Here is a 15,461-nt window from a genome sequence, read left to right as displayed (position 1 = left end):
GATTTATTTCTGAATACCCAGTATGGAACACAGGGCCTGGACACAGAGTAGAGATTCTGCTAGAACGTAAGCTTCAGCAGGGACTTTTATTCACTGCTGTATCCATGCCTTACAATAGTGCCTAGACTAGAAGAGCTAGCTAGGCTAGCTAGCTAGGCTAGACTAGAAGAGCCTAATATCTGTTGAATGGATGGATGACTGGTTGGTTGGCTGGGCATGGTTAAAACTTCTTCACTGGTTAATAATTACAACTTTGCTTTAATGGATGTATGCCCTGTGCTGGGCACTTACATACAGTATCAGTAATCCTTACCTTTCTGCAGAGTAGAAGTAATGGGCTGTGGCTGAGGAACGTTAGGGAGAGGGAGGAGTCGAAGATATCTCCCAAGTATCTGACCTGGATACTGGTCTAAGTCATGATGAAACCCAGGAGGAGGAGCATGAGCATGAGTTATTTTTTAGATGGGCTATATTTGTGTTATCTGCAGGTAGATGTAAGGATCTGTTCCTAAGACAAAGGCTCTAAAGATGCCCCCTGTTTGCCAGTCAGCCTGGAAAGAGTGATATTCTTGATCTGCCCAGAACAGGGTTGCTTATTTTTTTTTTTATTTTTTTTTTATTTATTTTATTTATTTATTTATTTAAAAAAAATTTTTTTTTTCAACGTTTTTTTATTTATTTTTGGGACAGAGAGAGACAGAGCATGAACGGGGGAGGGTCAGAGAGAGAGGGAGGCACAGAATCGGAAACAGGCTCCAGGCTCCGAGCCATCAGCCCAGAGCCTGACGCAGGGCTCGAACTCACGGACCACAAGATCGTGACCTGGCTGAAGTCGGACGCTTACAGGGTTGCTTATTTTAGGACTGCAGGCTTAAAGCCATTATTTCCATGTGTTCTAACTTGAATCTGTTCAGTTTCTGTTCCAGATGATCGGGCTGAACAACGAACCTGTCTCATTTGTGGGGACCGTGCCACAGGATTGCACTATGGAATCATCTCCTGTGAGGGATGCAAAGGGTTTTTCAAGCGGAGCATTTGCAACAAGCGGGTGTATCGGTGCAGTCGTGACAAGAACTGTGTCATGTCTCGGAAGCAGAGGAACAGGTGCCAGTACTGCCGCCTGCTCAAATGCCTCCAGATGGGGATGAATCGGAAGGGTGAGTGGTGCTTGTGGCTCTACTACCCACCCTTCAGCCATCACTGTATCTTAGTGTTAGCTATTAAGCCTTGGCGTTATTTATTTCCCAAGCCTGCACTGTGTGCCAGGTGTTGTACTATGTACTCATAACCCAAAAACGAATCTGGTGTAGCGCCTGCCTACAGGGATTTCCCAGATTCGGTGGGGAGAAAGACTGGTGAGATGTTACAGATTCTGTGAGAATGAATTCACAGGCTCCATTTGGCAAGACCCCAATTAACAATCAAGTCCTAACTGGGATTCATATACTCCACTAGTTCTTCTTTCAGAGCATAGCAGGAAGTAGGAATTTGGGATGAAAAAGTAGGAAGGCAGTATGTCACCTGCATGTGGTATCATTTTGTTTGCTAGAATCATGGTGTACTCAGAGGTTAGGCATGCCCAGAAATCTGCATCCAGGTTTGTGAAGAATGTGGGATTTTGGGGGAAGCTTTCTGAGAGCCATTGGCCTGAGATTACATGAATAAACCAATTTTCTAAGAGGATTAATCCAAGGGGCAGGCTTTAAAGAATGGATTGGTGTGGGGGAAAGCAGAAAGGCTACCTAGAAAATTTTTAGAGTCTGGAATAAAGGTGTGAAGAATCTGAAGGAGGGGCAGAAAAAGTAATGTTACAGATGGGGAGACGTGGGAGAAGCTTACCTGATAAGAGTTGATAACATACTGGATATTGGGCAGCACCAGAAGTTGAACTTGAAGATTTGGATTAATAGTAACAGCCCTACCAGGAAAAAAAAGTCAGGCTAAAAAGCAGCGTGGGGCGTTGACCTTGGCAGTGCATTATTTGAGGTACCTGTGAAAGACACATACAATGTCCACCAAGGAATGTGGATATGTAGGAACTGAAGTGAAAAGTCCTGCCTTTAAGCAGAAGTTTGTGGAACTGTTTGCAATCAGGTGGTAAAATTTTGTTGGTGGGTAAAAACCACCCAAGGAAAGAACTTGGATACAGAAGAGGAGAGGGCCAGTGTCAGAAACTTTAGGAGCGTTCTCATGGAGGGTGGACAATATAGTATAGTACAGTTCAGTAGAAAGCATGGAGGCAGGGGTTGGTGACAGATCAGTTCTGTGACCTTGGGCAGTTTGCTTTATGTCTGATGGTCAATTATCTTACTTTTAAAATCATGTGATAGTGAGTACTTAACCTTTTGGGAATTCTCTAGAGGATTAAATATGACAACGTATATAAAATACTCAGCGAGGTACTAGGGGTTCATAATAGTAGTGTGTTGGGGCGGGAGTTAGATTTAGTGAACTGTTCAAATTGGTTTTGTCTCATTAATAAGTGCAGACAACCAGATATACTTAACACTGGTTTTTATTTTTGTTTTTTTAAATTATATGTGGGATAAGAAGAATCCTTTAAAAGCTTGCCTATCATGAAGAAAGGTAAGAAAGTTCTAAAAAAAGGGCATTTAGATAAATTTAGGTCATTTATAATTTACTTATAATACTAATATTTTTCAGATACTATGTATATCAGAAACTCTTCAGCACTTTCTATGCATTGTCTCATTGAATATGCACAAACCTATTATTAAATATTACCCTCGGTTTATAGATGCAGCTGGGAGAGGTAAAATACCTTACCAGTAGATAAGTTAGTGGTGATTATGTGGATAATAATTACTAAGTTGTAATTCATTATTAATCAGGCAGGGCTGGTACCTAACCGTATAGACAACGTGCTGCTTTACAGCGTCTACCATATGGGCATAGCTACTCGCATGTTGGAATGCCCTGTGTTTACTGCATGATAAACACCTGTAATACAGCATTTAAATTGTTACCAACTTTGTCTGCTATGTGTCTAATCTCCTTTTCTGTCCAGAATTTACTTCCTGTGCCTCAAGCATGCTTTGTATTATCCTGCCTGTGCTCAGGTTCTTTCCTTTAGCTAGCAGTCCTCTCCCTTCCACACTGGCCGTTTCCTCTTACAGAAATGTTTCCCAGCCACCACTGCCAAACAAGTAACATCTTGAAGAGAGAGCCTGTGAGCATCTCCCCACTTTGATCTGATTTGGTGTTGGTCTCCAGTTTTCTCATCTCCCTTTTTTGTCCTCACTGTATTTTCTCAAAGCATATTTATGGTTGGCTTCTTGACTGTTCTCTCTGATGATTCATCCTGCTTATTTAGTTGGAATATGAGACTCTGGACCTTCTAACCAAACTCTCCTGTTTTAGGGAAGAAGCTTAACTTCATAACTCCTATAACCATAGCCAGGAGAAGATGACACAAGGAGTACTGAGGGGTGGGAACTGCCTTCCTTTGTCCCTTTGCATGCATTGCTGGATGGTTTAGTTGCCTTGTGAAGCTGCTTCTCAGAGAGAAACGCTGCCACCTCCTGGTTGGTGCTAAGAAAGCAGCATTTACATTGCAGTTGCCTTTGGAATGTTTTTGGTTGATGGAACTGTTACGTGGAACTGTGGTGTTAGCCATATAATTTTATGCATTTGTCAAAATGTAGAAATATACATCACTAAAGAAGTGAATTTTATGGTATATAAATTTGTTTAAAAGCAACAAGTTTATGGGGGGAAAGATAGAATGTACACTGTGATGAATGAGTCTAACTGGTATTACAGATAAATCACATGGGGAAATGGGGAAGAAAGGAGCTGACCTTGGAAAATAGTGTTTCGACTATATACCATAAGGCTGAAGACAAAAAGAATTGTATACAAACAAAGCTCTCTAGTTTATAAATTTGTTTCTTTCAAGGTTATGGGTTAGGAAGTCTGTCACTACTTTATTTGTATACTGGAGTTGAACAAGCAGGTAAATATATCGTTGATAATGAGAGTCCATTTTCTCACATCAGAGAAAGAAGTTATAAATCAGGAAAGAGGAAGGCAAGAATGAAGCACCAATCTGGTGCAAGATTGGAAGTATCAATATGAACTCATGTTCAGAAAAAATTTTTAGAAGAACCAGATCTTGGTCTCCAAATATCAATAAAAGGAACCAGACTCTTTGAAGGAATGGGTTATTCTAGGGCTGTGGCAGGGAAAATATAAGACAAGCCTGGAGCATCTGTGGTGCCAGAAAGTTAGAATGTGCTAGCTAGCTAGCTAGCTAGCTATCTTAATGTTTTTATTTCTGAAGGAGAGAGAGAGAGCATGAACAGAGGAGGAGCAGAGAGAGAGGGAGACACAGAATCTGAAGCAGGCTCCAGGCTCTGAGCTGTCAGCATAGAGCCCAATGTGGGGCTTGAACTCACGGACCGTGAGATCATGACCTGAGCCTAAGTCAGATCCTTAACCAACTGAGCCACCCAGGCGCGCCAGAATGTGCTATATTTTAAAAAGGAAGGGGCAAGGAGGAAGCATTATCGAAAGGTCACAGGAGCTAACCTGAAAGCACTTCCAATATCCAAAGTTAGAACAGCTTGAGCAACAAAATAACTATACATTAGTTTATAACTCAAAGAATAAAATATCCATGAGTTCCTACTGATAGAACTAACTGAATACAGGAATGACCATTCTTTCTTATAGAAGAATTCTAATTAATAAATGTAGAAGGCATGAAGGAAATAGAAGATCACCATTAAAACACAACAGTAGGGGCGCCTGGGTGGCTCAGTGGGTTGACCGTCTGACTTCGGCTCAGGTCATGATCTCGCGGTCTGTGAGTTCAAGCCCCGTGTCAGGCTCTGTGCTGGCAGCTCAGAGCCTGGAGCCTGCTTCTGATTCTGTGTCTCCCTCTCTCTCTGCCCCTCCCCCACTCATGCTCTGTCTCAGAAATAAATAAACATTAAAAAAATTTTTTCTTAAACACAACAGTAATAATTGCTGCAGGCAGGATCCATTTATGGATGCTAAAATAGAGAGCATAGTTTTAAATAGAAACAGTATTTGCATAGCCCCAGAATATTTAGTAATTACAAAGGGGAAAGTAATAAGTTTCAGTAGAGAATTCTGACAGATACCATTTTAGCCAAGCAAGGTCAGTATCACCAGTATATTTACACATATACCCCCCTGATATTCTACAGTAGGGGCACAGATACACATATATACACCCAGGGATGGATCATTCCCAATCTACTTATGGGAAAACAGGGCAACCCAAATTGAAAGACATTCTTCAAAATACCTGACATACAGAATACTCTCCAAAAGTATCATTGTCACAAAAGACAAGGCAAGACTAAGAATGATTGGAGGAAACTACGGAGACATGACAACTGTATGCAGTATGGGATCCTAGATTGGATTCTGGAACAGAAGGGAACATGATTGGGGAAATCTGAATAAAGTTTATATTTTGGTCAATCATACTATGCCAAAGTTAATTTCTTAGTTTTGATGAATAGTCTGTGGTTTGTAAGATGTTAACAGACAGGGAAGCTGGGTATAGAGTATATAGGGTTTCTATGTACTAGTTTTTTTGCAACTCTTTTGTTAAGTCTAAACTTCAAAATTTGAAAACTTAAGTGTTCAAAAAAACTCAACCGCCATGTATGAGCCAGCCCTCTCTTGTCCCCTGTCTCTAAACATAGATATCTCTTCATATATGGAATTTGACTGGTCAGGAAATTAATTAGCAAAGCAGTGAGGGAAATTTAAATAAGGATAGTGAGTGGAGGCTGGGCCCCATCTGTCCCTCTTCACTACCCAGCCCATTACCTCCCAAGCATTACCTCCTCACCCATCTTGCAGCCTTCAGGATAAATTCTGGCTTTTCAGAGTGATTTTCAAAGCCCCTCTGACTCTAGCATCAGCCACTTCCTCCCTTCCCTTCTCCCTCTGCTGCTCCCCACACAATTCACATTCCCCATGTAGTTTCATCGTCCCCAGAATGGTTTATCCCCATCTCCTCACCTGGTTATGTATACTTTTCTTTGGAGGCTAAGCTTTTGTTTGTAACATCCTCTAAGCAGCTTTCTCTGATACCACCTCTCACCGGAAAGATGACCCTCCTTGACTTCCACAGCCCCTTTTGCCCTCCGCCGTAGCCCCGATCATCTTGTGCTGTCTTTGTCTCTTAACTTCTCTGTTTCCACCATTTAGACAGTGTGCCCCTTAAGGGCCATGGCCAAGTCCCGCTTAGGTAAGATGCTTTCTGGTTTGGTGGATTTACTCTGGTAGGGGGACCAGGGCACAAAACAGGATGGGGGAAATATTGTTAGTCTCGTCGGAGGAAAGAGGAAGTTACACTGAGCCTTATGAGAAAATTTATGTCAGTTAAGAATCGTGAAAAAAAAATTATGTGAGAAAATTCAGAATTCCCTAACTTTGTTGTCTCATAACTCATTAGTTAACTGGTTAAAAAGTAAAAAGGTTAAGGAAAACTTGGAGAAGGTGATGTGGGTAGAATGGCATTGTGAGAATAAACCTGTGGCATTGCCATACTGCTTTATCAGGATAAAAATGGAGCGCTGAGAAATCTCAAGGAAAGAATAATTGAGCAGAATCTTGAAGGCATAGAAGTTCAAGCTCTTTATAAAATTAAACAGCTATTATTTGCTTATGATTTTATTTATTTATGATTTTATTTTTAAGTAATCACACATAACATGGGGTTTGAACTTGCAACCCCAGGATCAAGAGTTGCATGCTCCACTGACTGAGCCAGCCAGGAGCCCCTTAAGAGCTTTTTAAAAACCACTCCCCTCTTCCTTCTCTTCAAGAAGGAGAAAGAGAGAGGGAAGGGAAGGGGAAGAGAGAAAGAGAAAGAAAGGAAGTAAGGAGGCTGGGAGAGGAAGAAGGAGCAGAGGAGAGGGAGAGAGAGAAAGTGTGTGTGTTTGTATGTATTTTCTTAACTCTTTGGGAGGAAGTTACAGACATCATTCTTCTTTGTTTCTAACATGACCACAGTACTGTTATCAAAACCAGGAAGGACGTCTGGGTGGCTCAGTCGGTTGAGCATCCAAGTCTTAATTTTGGCTCAGGTCATGATCCCAGGGTCGTGGGATTAAGCCCCATGTAGGGCTCCTTGCTGAGCATGTAGCCTGCTTAAGATTCTTTCTCTGCCTCTGAACTCACTCACACTCTCTCTCTAAAAATAATAATTTTTAAAGAATAATAAAAAATTTTAATATGGCATAATACTATTATCTGATTAGCAAATCTTATTCAAATTTCACCACTTATTTCAGTGTCCTTTATAGCAAGGTGTTTTTTGTAATATAGGAGCCAATCCAGGATCGTGTATTACATTTAGCTTTTATGTCTCTTCAGTCTCCTTTACTTATTTATTTTTTTAATGTTTATTTATTTTTGAGAGAGTGGTGGGGGGAGGGGCAGAGAGAGAGGGAAACACAGAATCCGAAGCAGGCTCCAGGCTCTGAGCTGTCGACACCGAGCCCAATACAGGGCTTGAACTCACGGACTGCAAGATCATGACCTGAGCCGAAGTCAGATGCTTAACTGACTGAGCCACCCACGCACCCTCTTCAGTCTCCTTTAATCTGAAAGGGTTCCTCAGTCTTATTTTGTCTTGAATAACATTGCCAATTTTGAAGAAAACAAGTAGAATATTCCTCAACTTGGGTTTTTCAGTTTCCTCACGATTACGTTAGGTCATGCATTTTTGGCAAGAATGCCACAAAAGCGATGATGTGTCCTTTTCATGCATCATATCAAGGGGGCATGGTGTACTTTGTCCCATTATTGGTCATGTTAACTTGAATCACTTGGTTGAGGTGGTGTCACTTGAGTAAGGTGATGCTGCTAGATTTTCCCACCAGAAAGTTATTTTCTGAGTAGAGGCAACAATATGTAAACAGGAAAAGCTGTGTAAAGCAGCATGGTATGTTCAAGGACTAACAAATAGTTCTCTGTAGTTACAGTGTAAATTTTGTGACAAGAGATGAAGATGGGGAACCCCAGAGGAACCAGATCATAGGAGTGTCTTAAATGCCAAGCTGGCAAGCTGGGATTTAGCTCATAGACCAAAGGGAGCCACCAGTGGGTTTTGATGTAGTTAACTTTGTGTCTTACTCGTCTTTCTGCTTCTGGGTTTGGGTTGGCTGCCCAGGCCTAAGTGAAGAATGATAGGTATGTGAGTTCCAGAACAGAAAAAGGCTTTGTGCTTCTTTTGAGCAGAGATAGGAGAACCATAGCTGCTGCCATTCTTGGGCTTGGGACAAGAAGTGGAGCAAAATCCATTCCTGTTATATCTGGAAGCCCTTTGTTTTTATTTTTTTAAATCAGTATCAGTTCACCACAAGAAAGATTCTCAGCCCTGTTGAGAAACTTGCTCTTAGCTCAGTGTAACATCAAGGAGCAAGCACAGCTTTAGAATCAGAAGACCTAAACTGAAATCTCAGCTCTGTCAGTTCTTCCCTGAGTAGCCTTGAACAAGTCCCTTTTCCTCTGTGAGCTTCAGGTGTTTTCATCTCTAAACTACATAGGATTGGGGCGCCTGGGTGGCTCAGTTGGTTAAGCGTCCGACTTCGGCTCAGGTCACGATCTCACAGTTCGTGGGTTCGAGCCCCGCGTCAGGCTCTGTGCTGACAGCTCAGAGCCTGGAGCCTGCTTCGGATTCTGTGTCTCCCTCTCTCTCTGCCCCTCTCCCACTCTCTCTCTCTGTCTCAAAAATAAACATTAAAATTTTTTTTTTTTCAAATTACTAAGATAGTAATAATTAGGGCACCTTCCAAGGTTGTTGTGAGGATCATATGTGATACCATATATGTGGGTACATTAGAAGCTTTAAAATATGATCCAAGTTCTTGTTTTAAAAGAGGCACTGTGACGCATTCTATTATTTCACACACTTCAGGTAGTTTCATGCCATCTTGACGAATTTTACCATCTTTGATCAAACCAGTATTAATGTTTATATTCTTCTTTAAATCAAATTTTTTTATTTGTGTTTTTTATATATTATTTTGAGAGAGAGCAAGAGAGCGAGTCAGCATGAACAGGGGAGGGGCAGAGAGAAAGAGGGAGAGATAGGATCCCAAGCAGTCTCTGTGATGTCAGTGCAGAGCCTGATGGGGGGCTCGATCTCACAAATCATGAGATCATGACCTGAGCTGAAATCAAGAGTTGGACACTTAACTGACTGAGCCACCCCAGTGCCCCAAATCAAAAAATTTTTTAAAATCAAAGTTAATTTTCCAAGGGAATTTTTATCATCTCAGTGAATGGAAAATCAGTATTTTTTTTAGTGCCTATTAAGATACATGTATAATTGAGAGTTTATCTATGCACCACCTAAAATTTTGTTTCTCCCAATGGTATGCAGGTACAATGGGAAAAACTAGTTGTGGAAAGAAATTTGGGCTTAGTCTAATAGTTTGGGTGCCATCCTTAATTCTTCTGCTGTCTGGTTTCTGTTGCCATAAGCAAAATACTTCATTTTTCTGAACCTTAGATTCATCTGTTCAGTGGGAGCAATACTAGTACTTTCCTCATGGGTTGTTTTACCCAGGATAGTACCTAAAACACAGTAGATGTCCATCATGTGTGAGTTTCCTTAGTTCAGGTGGGGTTGAGGGACAACATAAGCTTTTAAGTATCAGAACAAAATATTGGTGAGATGTAAATCTTTAAGACTTGTGGCCCTCTAAACGAAAAGAAAAACATATTGAGTTCCTTCCTCACCTACAAGACAACTAAAATGTGTTTGGTACTGGATCTGCCAATGATCTTTATTCTGTGAGCTGAAGCAAAGACATGGAGAACTCAGTATTGGAAATAGAAGTGTGTGAACACTGTCACTGACCCTGGAACAGCAGAAAAGGAATTTTAAGGAATTTTAGAACTTGAAATTAGGTTGAAAGATTGCTCCCAGACAAAAACTAGGATGCATCTGGCTCTAATACAGGCTGTGTATGTTTCCCACTCCAAATTCACAGCAGCCTTGTAAAGCAGACTACGTTGCCTCCATTTTCCTGATGAAGATGTTAAGGCTCCAGCAAAGCTGAGAATGGATCCTTGGTGTTTTAGCTACGGTGTTTGTAGAAAAGAGGCTGGATAGAGGGAAGGATTAGTTACTAAGTACCTACTTTATGTGCCAGGCCTTATGCTTGATGTTTTAGCTATGTTATTTTATAGTAATCCCCACAATACCCAGTATGATAGGTTCCAGTAGCCCCTCTATTCTTTAGTAAACTGAGGTTCAGAGAGGTGAAGAAACTTGTGTGTAATTACATAGACCAGGCAAAAACAGGATTTAGACCCAACTTTGTCTAATTCTGAACTGTGTAATTTTTTAAGGATACCGAGAATGATATCTGCTTTAAGGAAAATGAACTGAGTGTTAGGCTTGGAACCCTCAATCCTGCCCCAAGGACTTTCTAGATTCTTAATATTATTATTATTATTTTTTTTTAATTTTTATTTTTTTTTTAATTTTTTTTTTTTCAACGTTTTTTATTTATTTTTGGGACAGAGAGAGACAGAGCATGAACGGGGGAGGGGCAGAGAGAGAGGGAGACACAGAATCGGAAACAGGCTCCAGGCTCCGAGCCATCAGCCCAGAGCCTGACGCGGGGCTCGAACTCACGGACCGCGAGATCGTGACCTGGCTGAAGTCGGACGCTTAACCGACTGCGCCAACCAGGCGCCCCAATATTATTTTTTTTGAAAGCAGGTATATTATTTTACACACACACACACATACACACAGCAAAGCTTACTCACACATGATGCTGTTAGCTTACTTCTGTTGTTAACATTGCCTCCTCCAAGCCAACCTTCACAGTGGCCATCGTAAAGATTTTTTGAAAATGCCAACCTGACCACATCCATCCTCTGCATTCCATCTCATCCTCAGCTTCCTCTGCTAAAGTCCATATTCCTACCCTGCCGTTAAAGGCTATCGGTGATTGGGCCCCACTTGGCCTCTCCAGCCTCCAACTTCACCTCTTACTACTCTACTCACATGCACACGCACACACAAGCTTTAGCCAGGATGAACCACTTGGAAATTACCAGAAAGAATACTCCATGCTTACTTTCAACTTGAAGCTTTTCTGTGTACTGTTCACTCACCCTTTTACTGCTTGTGTAAATCCTATTCATCCTTTAAGACTCAGTTCAGAAGTCATCTTTGCCAGAAAGTTTTGCCAGATACCATAGTGTTTCTATAATTATAGATCAGGAGTTTCTCTTCTGTGCCCCCATATTAAGTGCTCCATAAACAGTAATGGCAATAGTATTAGTAGCTATTATGCCTAATAACACTGGTACTATTTAAAGGGTGCTTTTTATTGCTAAATAACTTCTTCCTTTTGTGGAATCACCTGAATAAGAAACAATTGCAATGGGAACTCTACTGACTGCTTTTATAGGGAGAAAACAATCAGGTCAAAATTTTGATTAATTAAAAAAAACAAAAAACAAAGAACCTTTTCTCATCCTACACATTAGACTGCAACTTAGCCTGGAAATAAAACAAAATATCTAAAAATGGAAATGTTCTCAGGGTGCCTGAGTGGCTTAGTTGGTTTAAGCATCTCACTCTTTGATTTCAGCTCAGATCAGGATCTCCTGGTTTGTGGGATCGTCTAGCCCTGCATTGGGCTCTGCACTGACAGAGCAGAGCCTACTTGAGATTCTCTCTCCCCCTTTCTCTGCTTCTCTCTCTCTCTCTCTCTCTTTCAAAACAAATAAATAATTTTTTTAAATAGAAATATTGTTTCTATCCCTCTCTTTAAATTTACTGAAGCCTTCAGATGCATCATCCTGGTGGGATATTTGTAACTGGGGGACTACTAATAAGGCTGTCATCTTTGTTGAAATATTAAACGTATGCATTGTGTACAGTGTGTGTCCATTGCCTTGGGGGTCCAAAAGTATCTGTTGCCTATGAGGTAGCCTAGAATAATGAAAAGAGTATATATACTTTCGGTCTAGAAAGACCTGTTTTTTAATCTTGATTTCACCAATCATTACTTTGTACTTTGGGCCACATAAGTTCTCTTTTTAAAGTGCCTAGACTTGTGTGAGTATGCTTTGACTGTCTTGGCTTATGTTTCCTTCCAGCAATCAGAGAAGATGGCATGCCCGGAGGCCGGAATAAGAGCATTGGGCCGGTCCAGGTGAGTTCTAGGCCTCACTCTTTGTTATCCATCCTGGAAACCCAGGGCTCCACATGTTCCCATAGCTACTTATCCTTGATCCTCTCATCTCCTGCTGGGGGAGCCATCTTGTTTTCATTCCTGTAAAACTGCTTTTAGAGCCTGGTATGAAAGTACTTTGAAAATCTTAAATATGTAAGATAATTATTTAAAGCTCTTTTTGTGATTCCCTCAACCCTTCCCAAGGATTTCACAGGAAGTCAACTCAATTCTGGTTTTAAACCATCCAGAGAATTTTTTTATGTCATTAAAACAGCCTGGCAGAAATCAGTAAGATTACTTTGCCTTGTTTGTAGAGTAGGAATGATAATACCCATTTAATCTCACAAATATTATTAAGCACTTACTTTGTACAGGTCCTCTGTACTGTGAACTCAGTCTAGTGGAAGAGACAGATGTGTAAACAGACATTCAGAGTACAGTGAGTAGTAACAGGGGATATCTAGGGAGTACAGAAAAGAGGGACTTCTTTTCTGTTTGGATTGGAGCCATTGTTGGGGACTAAAGACATTTAGGGAAGGCTTCCTAGAGAAGGGAGAGTTTCAACTGAGTCTTGAAGGAAAAGGAGGAATTAGTTATGTTGGGAAGGAATGGGGAGTATCTTGTAATACTGCTAGACAGAACAGAATGTAAAAAGACCACAAGATGAATCTTTAAGGAATCACAGGGAGTTTATTCAGTCAGGCTGGAGCACTGGGCACATGTAATGGAGTGGCAGAAGAGAAGGCAAATTCCTTGAGTTTGGAATCTGTTCTCTAGAGAGTAGCCTTGAACTCTCTTTGATTATAGTTCCTTAGGTAAAGCCTTTGTAGGACCAGCCTACACCACTTTTTCTTACTTGCCAGCAGAAGAACAACTTTATGAAGGAAGAAAATTGGATCTGTGTGTGACCCAATATGTAAATCCCTCAGGACACCAGTGGGCAGGACCATGCCTCAAGGATTATTGGTGTGGACCAAGAGGCAACCACCAAAAGCTTTAAGGAGAGAGAGAGAGAGAGAGAGAGAGAAAGAGAAAGAGAATCAGATTTGCATTTTAGAAAGATCATTCTAATAGTAGAAATGGTTTGTGAGGAGCTGAGTAAGTGCCAGTGAAACTGGGGGCAGAGAAAAAGCAATTCAGAGGGTTTTACAGAAGTCTAGCCAAGACATATAGATAGTGGTTTTAAGTAGGGCAATGATAGTATAGATTGAAGGGGAGAGAATAGACTCAAGAGATATTTAATAGGTAAAATTGGTAGGATTTATCTAATTGAATATGAGGGAATATGAGAGAAAGACAGGAATTCAGTCATTTTGAGACATACACTGATGATATATGGAGCATTTCCTATCACATGAACTCATTATGAGTTCGTGTATGCGCTCAATTGGGGTGTGGGTGTATGCTGTATTCATTCTGTCTTTTTATTAATCCAATATTTATATTCATGTTATTCAAATCATATCTGTTTCTTGAAAGTCAATTTGATTCATTTTGGCCTATACATAGGTATTCTGTGTGTGTGTGTGTGTTAAAAAAAAATAACATGAAATTAACAAATTAAGTATGCAGTACAGTATTGTTTACTATATGCACATTTTCATCTATATATAGAGCCTTTTCATCTTATGACTGAAACTTTATACTCACTGAGCAGCAACTCCTTATTTCCCCCTCTCCCCATTCCCTGGCAACCACCATTCTACTTTTGCCTTTCTAGGAGTGTGGCTACTTTTGAGACCTCATGGAATCATGCAGTATTTGTTTTTCTGTGATTTCCTTATTTCACTTAGTGTATTGTAGCATATGACAGGATTTCTAAGGCTGAATAATATTCCATTGCAGATATATACCATATTTTGTTAATTCGTTCATCTGTCGGTGGATATTTAAGTTGTTTCCATCTCTTGGCCTTTGTGAATAATGCAGTGAACAAGGAAGTGCAAATCTCTCTTTGAGATCCTGATTTCAGTTCTTTTGGACAAATACCCAGAAGTGGGATTACTGGCTCATATGGTGGTTTTATTTTTACTTTTTTGAAAAACCTTCATACTGTCTTCCATAGTGGCCACAACCATTTTCCATTCCCACCCAGCAGTGCACAAAGGTTCCAACTTTCTGCATCTTCTCTAGTACTTCTTATTTTCTGTTTTTTTCTGTTAATGTCATTCTGGACAGGTGTGAGGTTTTAATTTGCATTTGTCTGATTGGTGACATTGAGCATCTTTTCATGTATTTGTTGGCTGTGCTGTTTATATGTCTTTGGAGAAGATTTTTTGGGTCTGTTTTTGTCTAGTCAAATCTTTTGCTGCCCCCCCCCCTTTTTTTTTTGGAGAGAGAGAGAGTGCATGTGAACATAAGCAGGGGAGGGGCAGAGGGAGAGGGAGAGAGAGAGAGACAGAGAGAGAGAGAGAGAAAGAGAAAGAGAGAAAGGGAGAAAGAGAGAATATCCTAAGTAGGCTCCATGCTCAGTGCAGAGCTCAACATGACAAGAAGTCTTTTCTCTGTTTTCTTTTAAGAGTTTTACAGTTTCAGGTCTTACATTTAAGTCTAATCCATTTTAAGTTGATTTTTGTATGTAGTATAAAAGATCAGAATCTACTTTCATCCTTTTGCATATGAATATCTAGTTTCTTTATACCACTTGTTAAAGAGACTATTGTTGTGTAGCCTTGGCAGCTTTGTCAAAGATCTTTTGACTCTACATATGTGGGCTTATTTGGGGGCTCTCTGTTCTGTTCCATTGGTCTATAGTCCTGTCCTTATGCCAGTACCATGCCATACTGTTTTGGTTGCTGTAGCTTTGTAATATGTTTTGAAAACAGGAAGTGTAAAGGCCTCTAGCTTTGTTGGTTTTTGTCAGGTTGTTTCAGCAATTTGTGGTTCTTTGTGTTTCCATATGAATTTTGGGACTTTTTTTTTCTATTTCTGCAAAAAATGCCGTTGGAATTTTGATAAGGATTATACTGAATCTGTAGATCACCTTGGATCCTATGGACATTTTAACAATATTGTTTTTTAATCTGTGAACACAGGCTGTCTTTCCATTTATTTATATCTTTAATTTCTTTCAGCGGTGTACAAGTCTTTCATCCCTTTAATTATGTTTATTCCTAAATATCTTGTTCTTTTTGATACTATTGTAACTGAGATTGTTTTCTTAATTTCCTTTTCAGATTTATTGTTAGTATATAAAAATGCAACTGACTTTTGTACATTGATTTTTTTTTTTATCCTGAAACT

General features: G+C 40.2%; 1 protein-coding gene across 4 annotated transcripts in view; it reads left to right on the top strand.

Moving 5' to 3' along the window:
* The window catches only part of NR6A1 (nuclear receptor subfamily 6 group A member 1), a 230,481-nt gene that overhangs the window by 191,698 nt on the left and 23,322 nt on the right, over positions 1 to 15,461 (top strand). For all 4 annotated transcript variants that reach the window (XM_019421169.2, XM_019421171.2, XM_019421168.2 and 1 more), the window contains 2 exons: positions 915 to 1,157; positions 12,142 to 12,197. In XM_019421169.2, the coding sequence (XP_019276714.1) occupies positions 915 to 1,157; positions 12,142 to 12,197 (299 nt within the window). The remainder of the gene's footprint in view (positions 1 to 914; positions 1,158 to 12,141; positions 12,198 to 15,461) is intronic.

Source organism: Panthera pardus, unplaced genomic scaffold, assembly GCF_024362965.1.
Source record: "Panthera pardus isolate Hobbes unplaced genomic scaffold, ASM2436296v1 HiC_scaffold_20, whole genome shotgun sequence".
Taxonomy (NCBI): Eukaryota; Metazoa; Chordata; class Mammalia; order Carnivora; family Felidae; genus Panthera; species Panthera pardus.
Note: the sequence above shows the minus strand (reverse complement) of the source record. Positions and strands in the feature narration are given on the sequence as shown.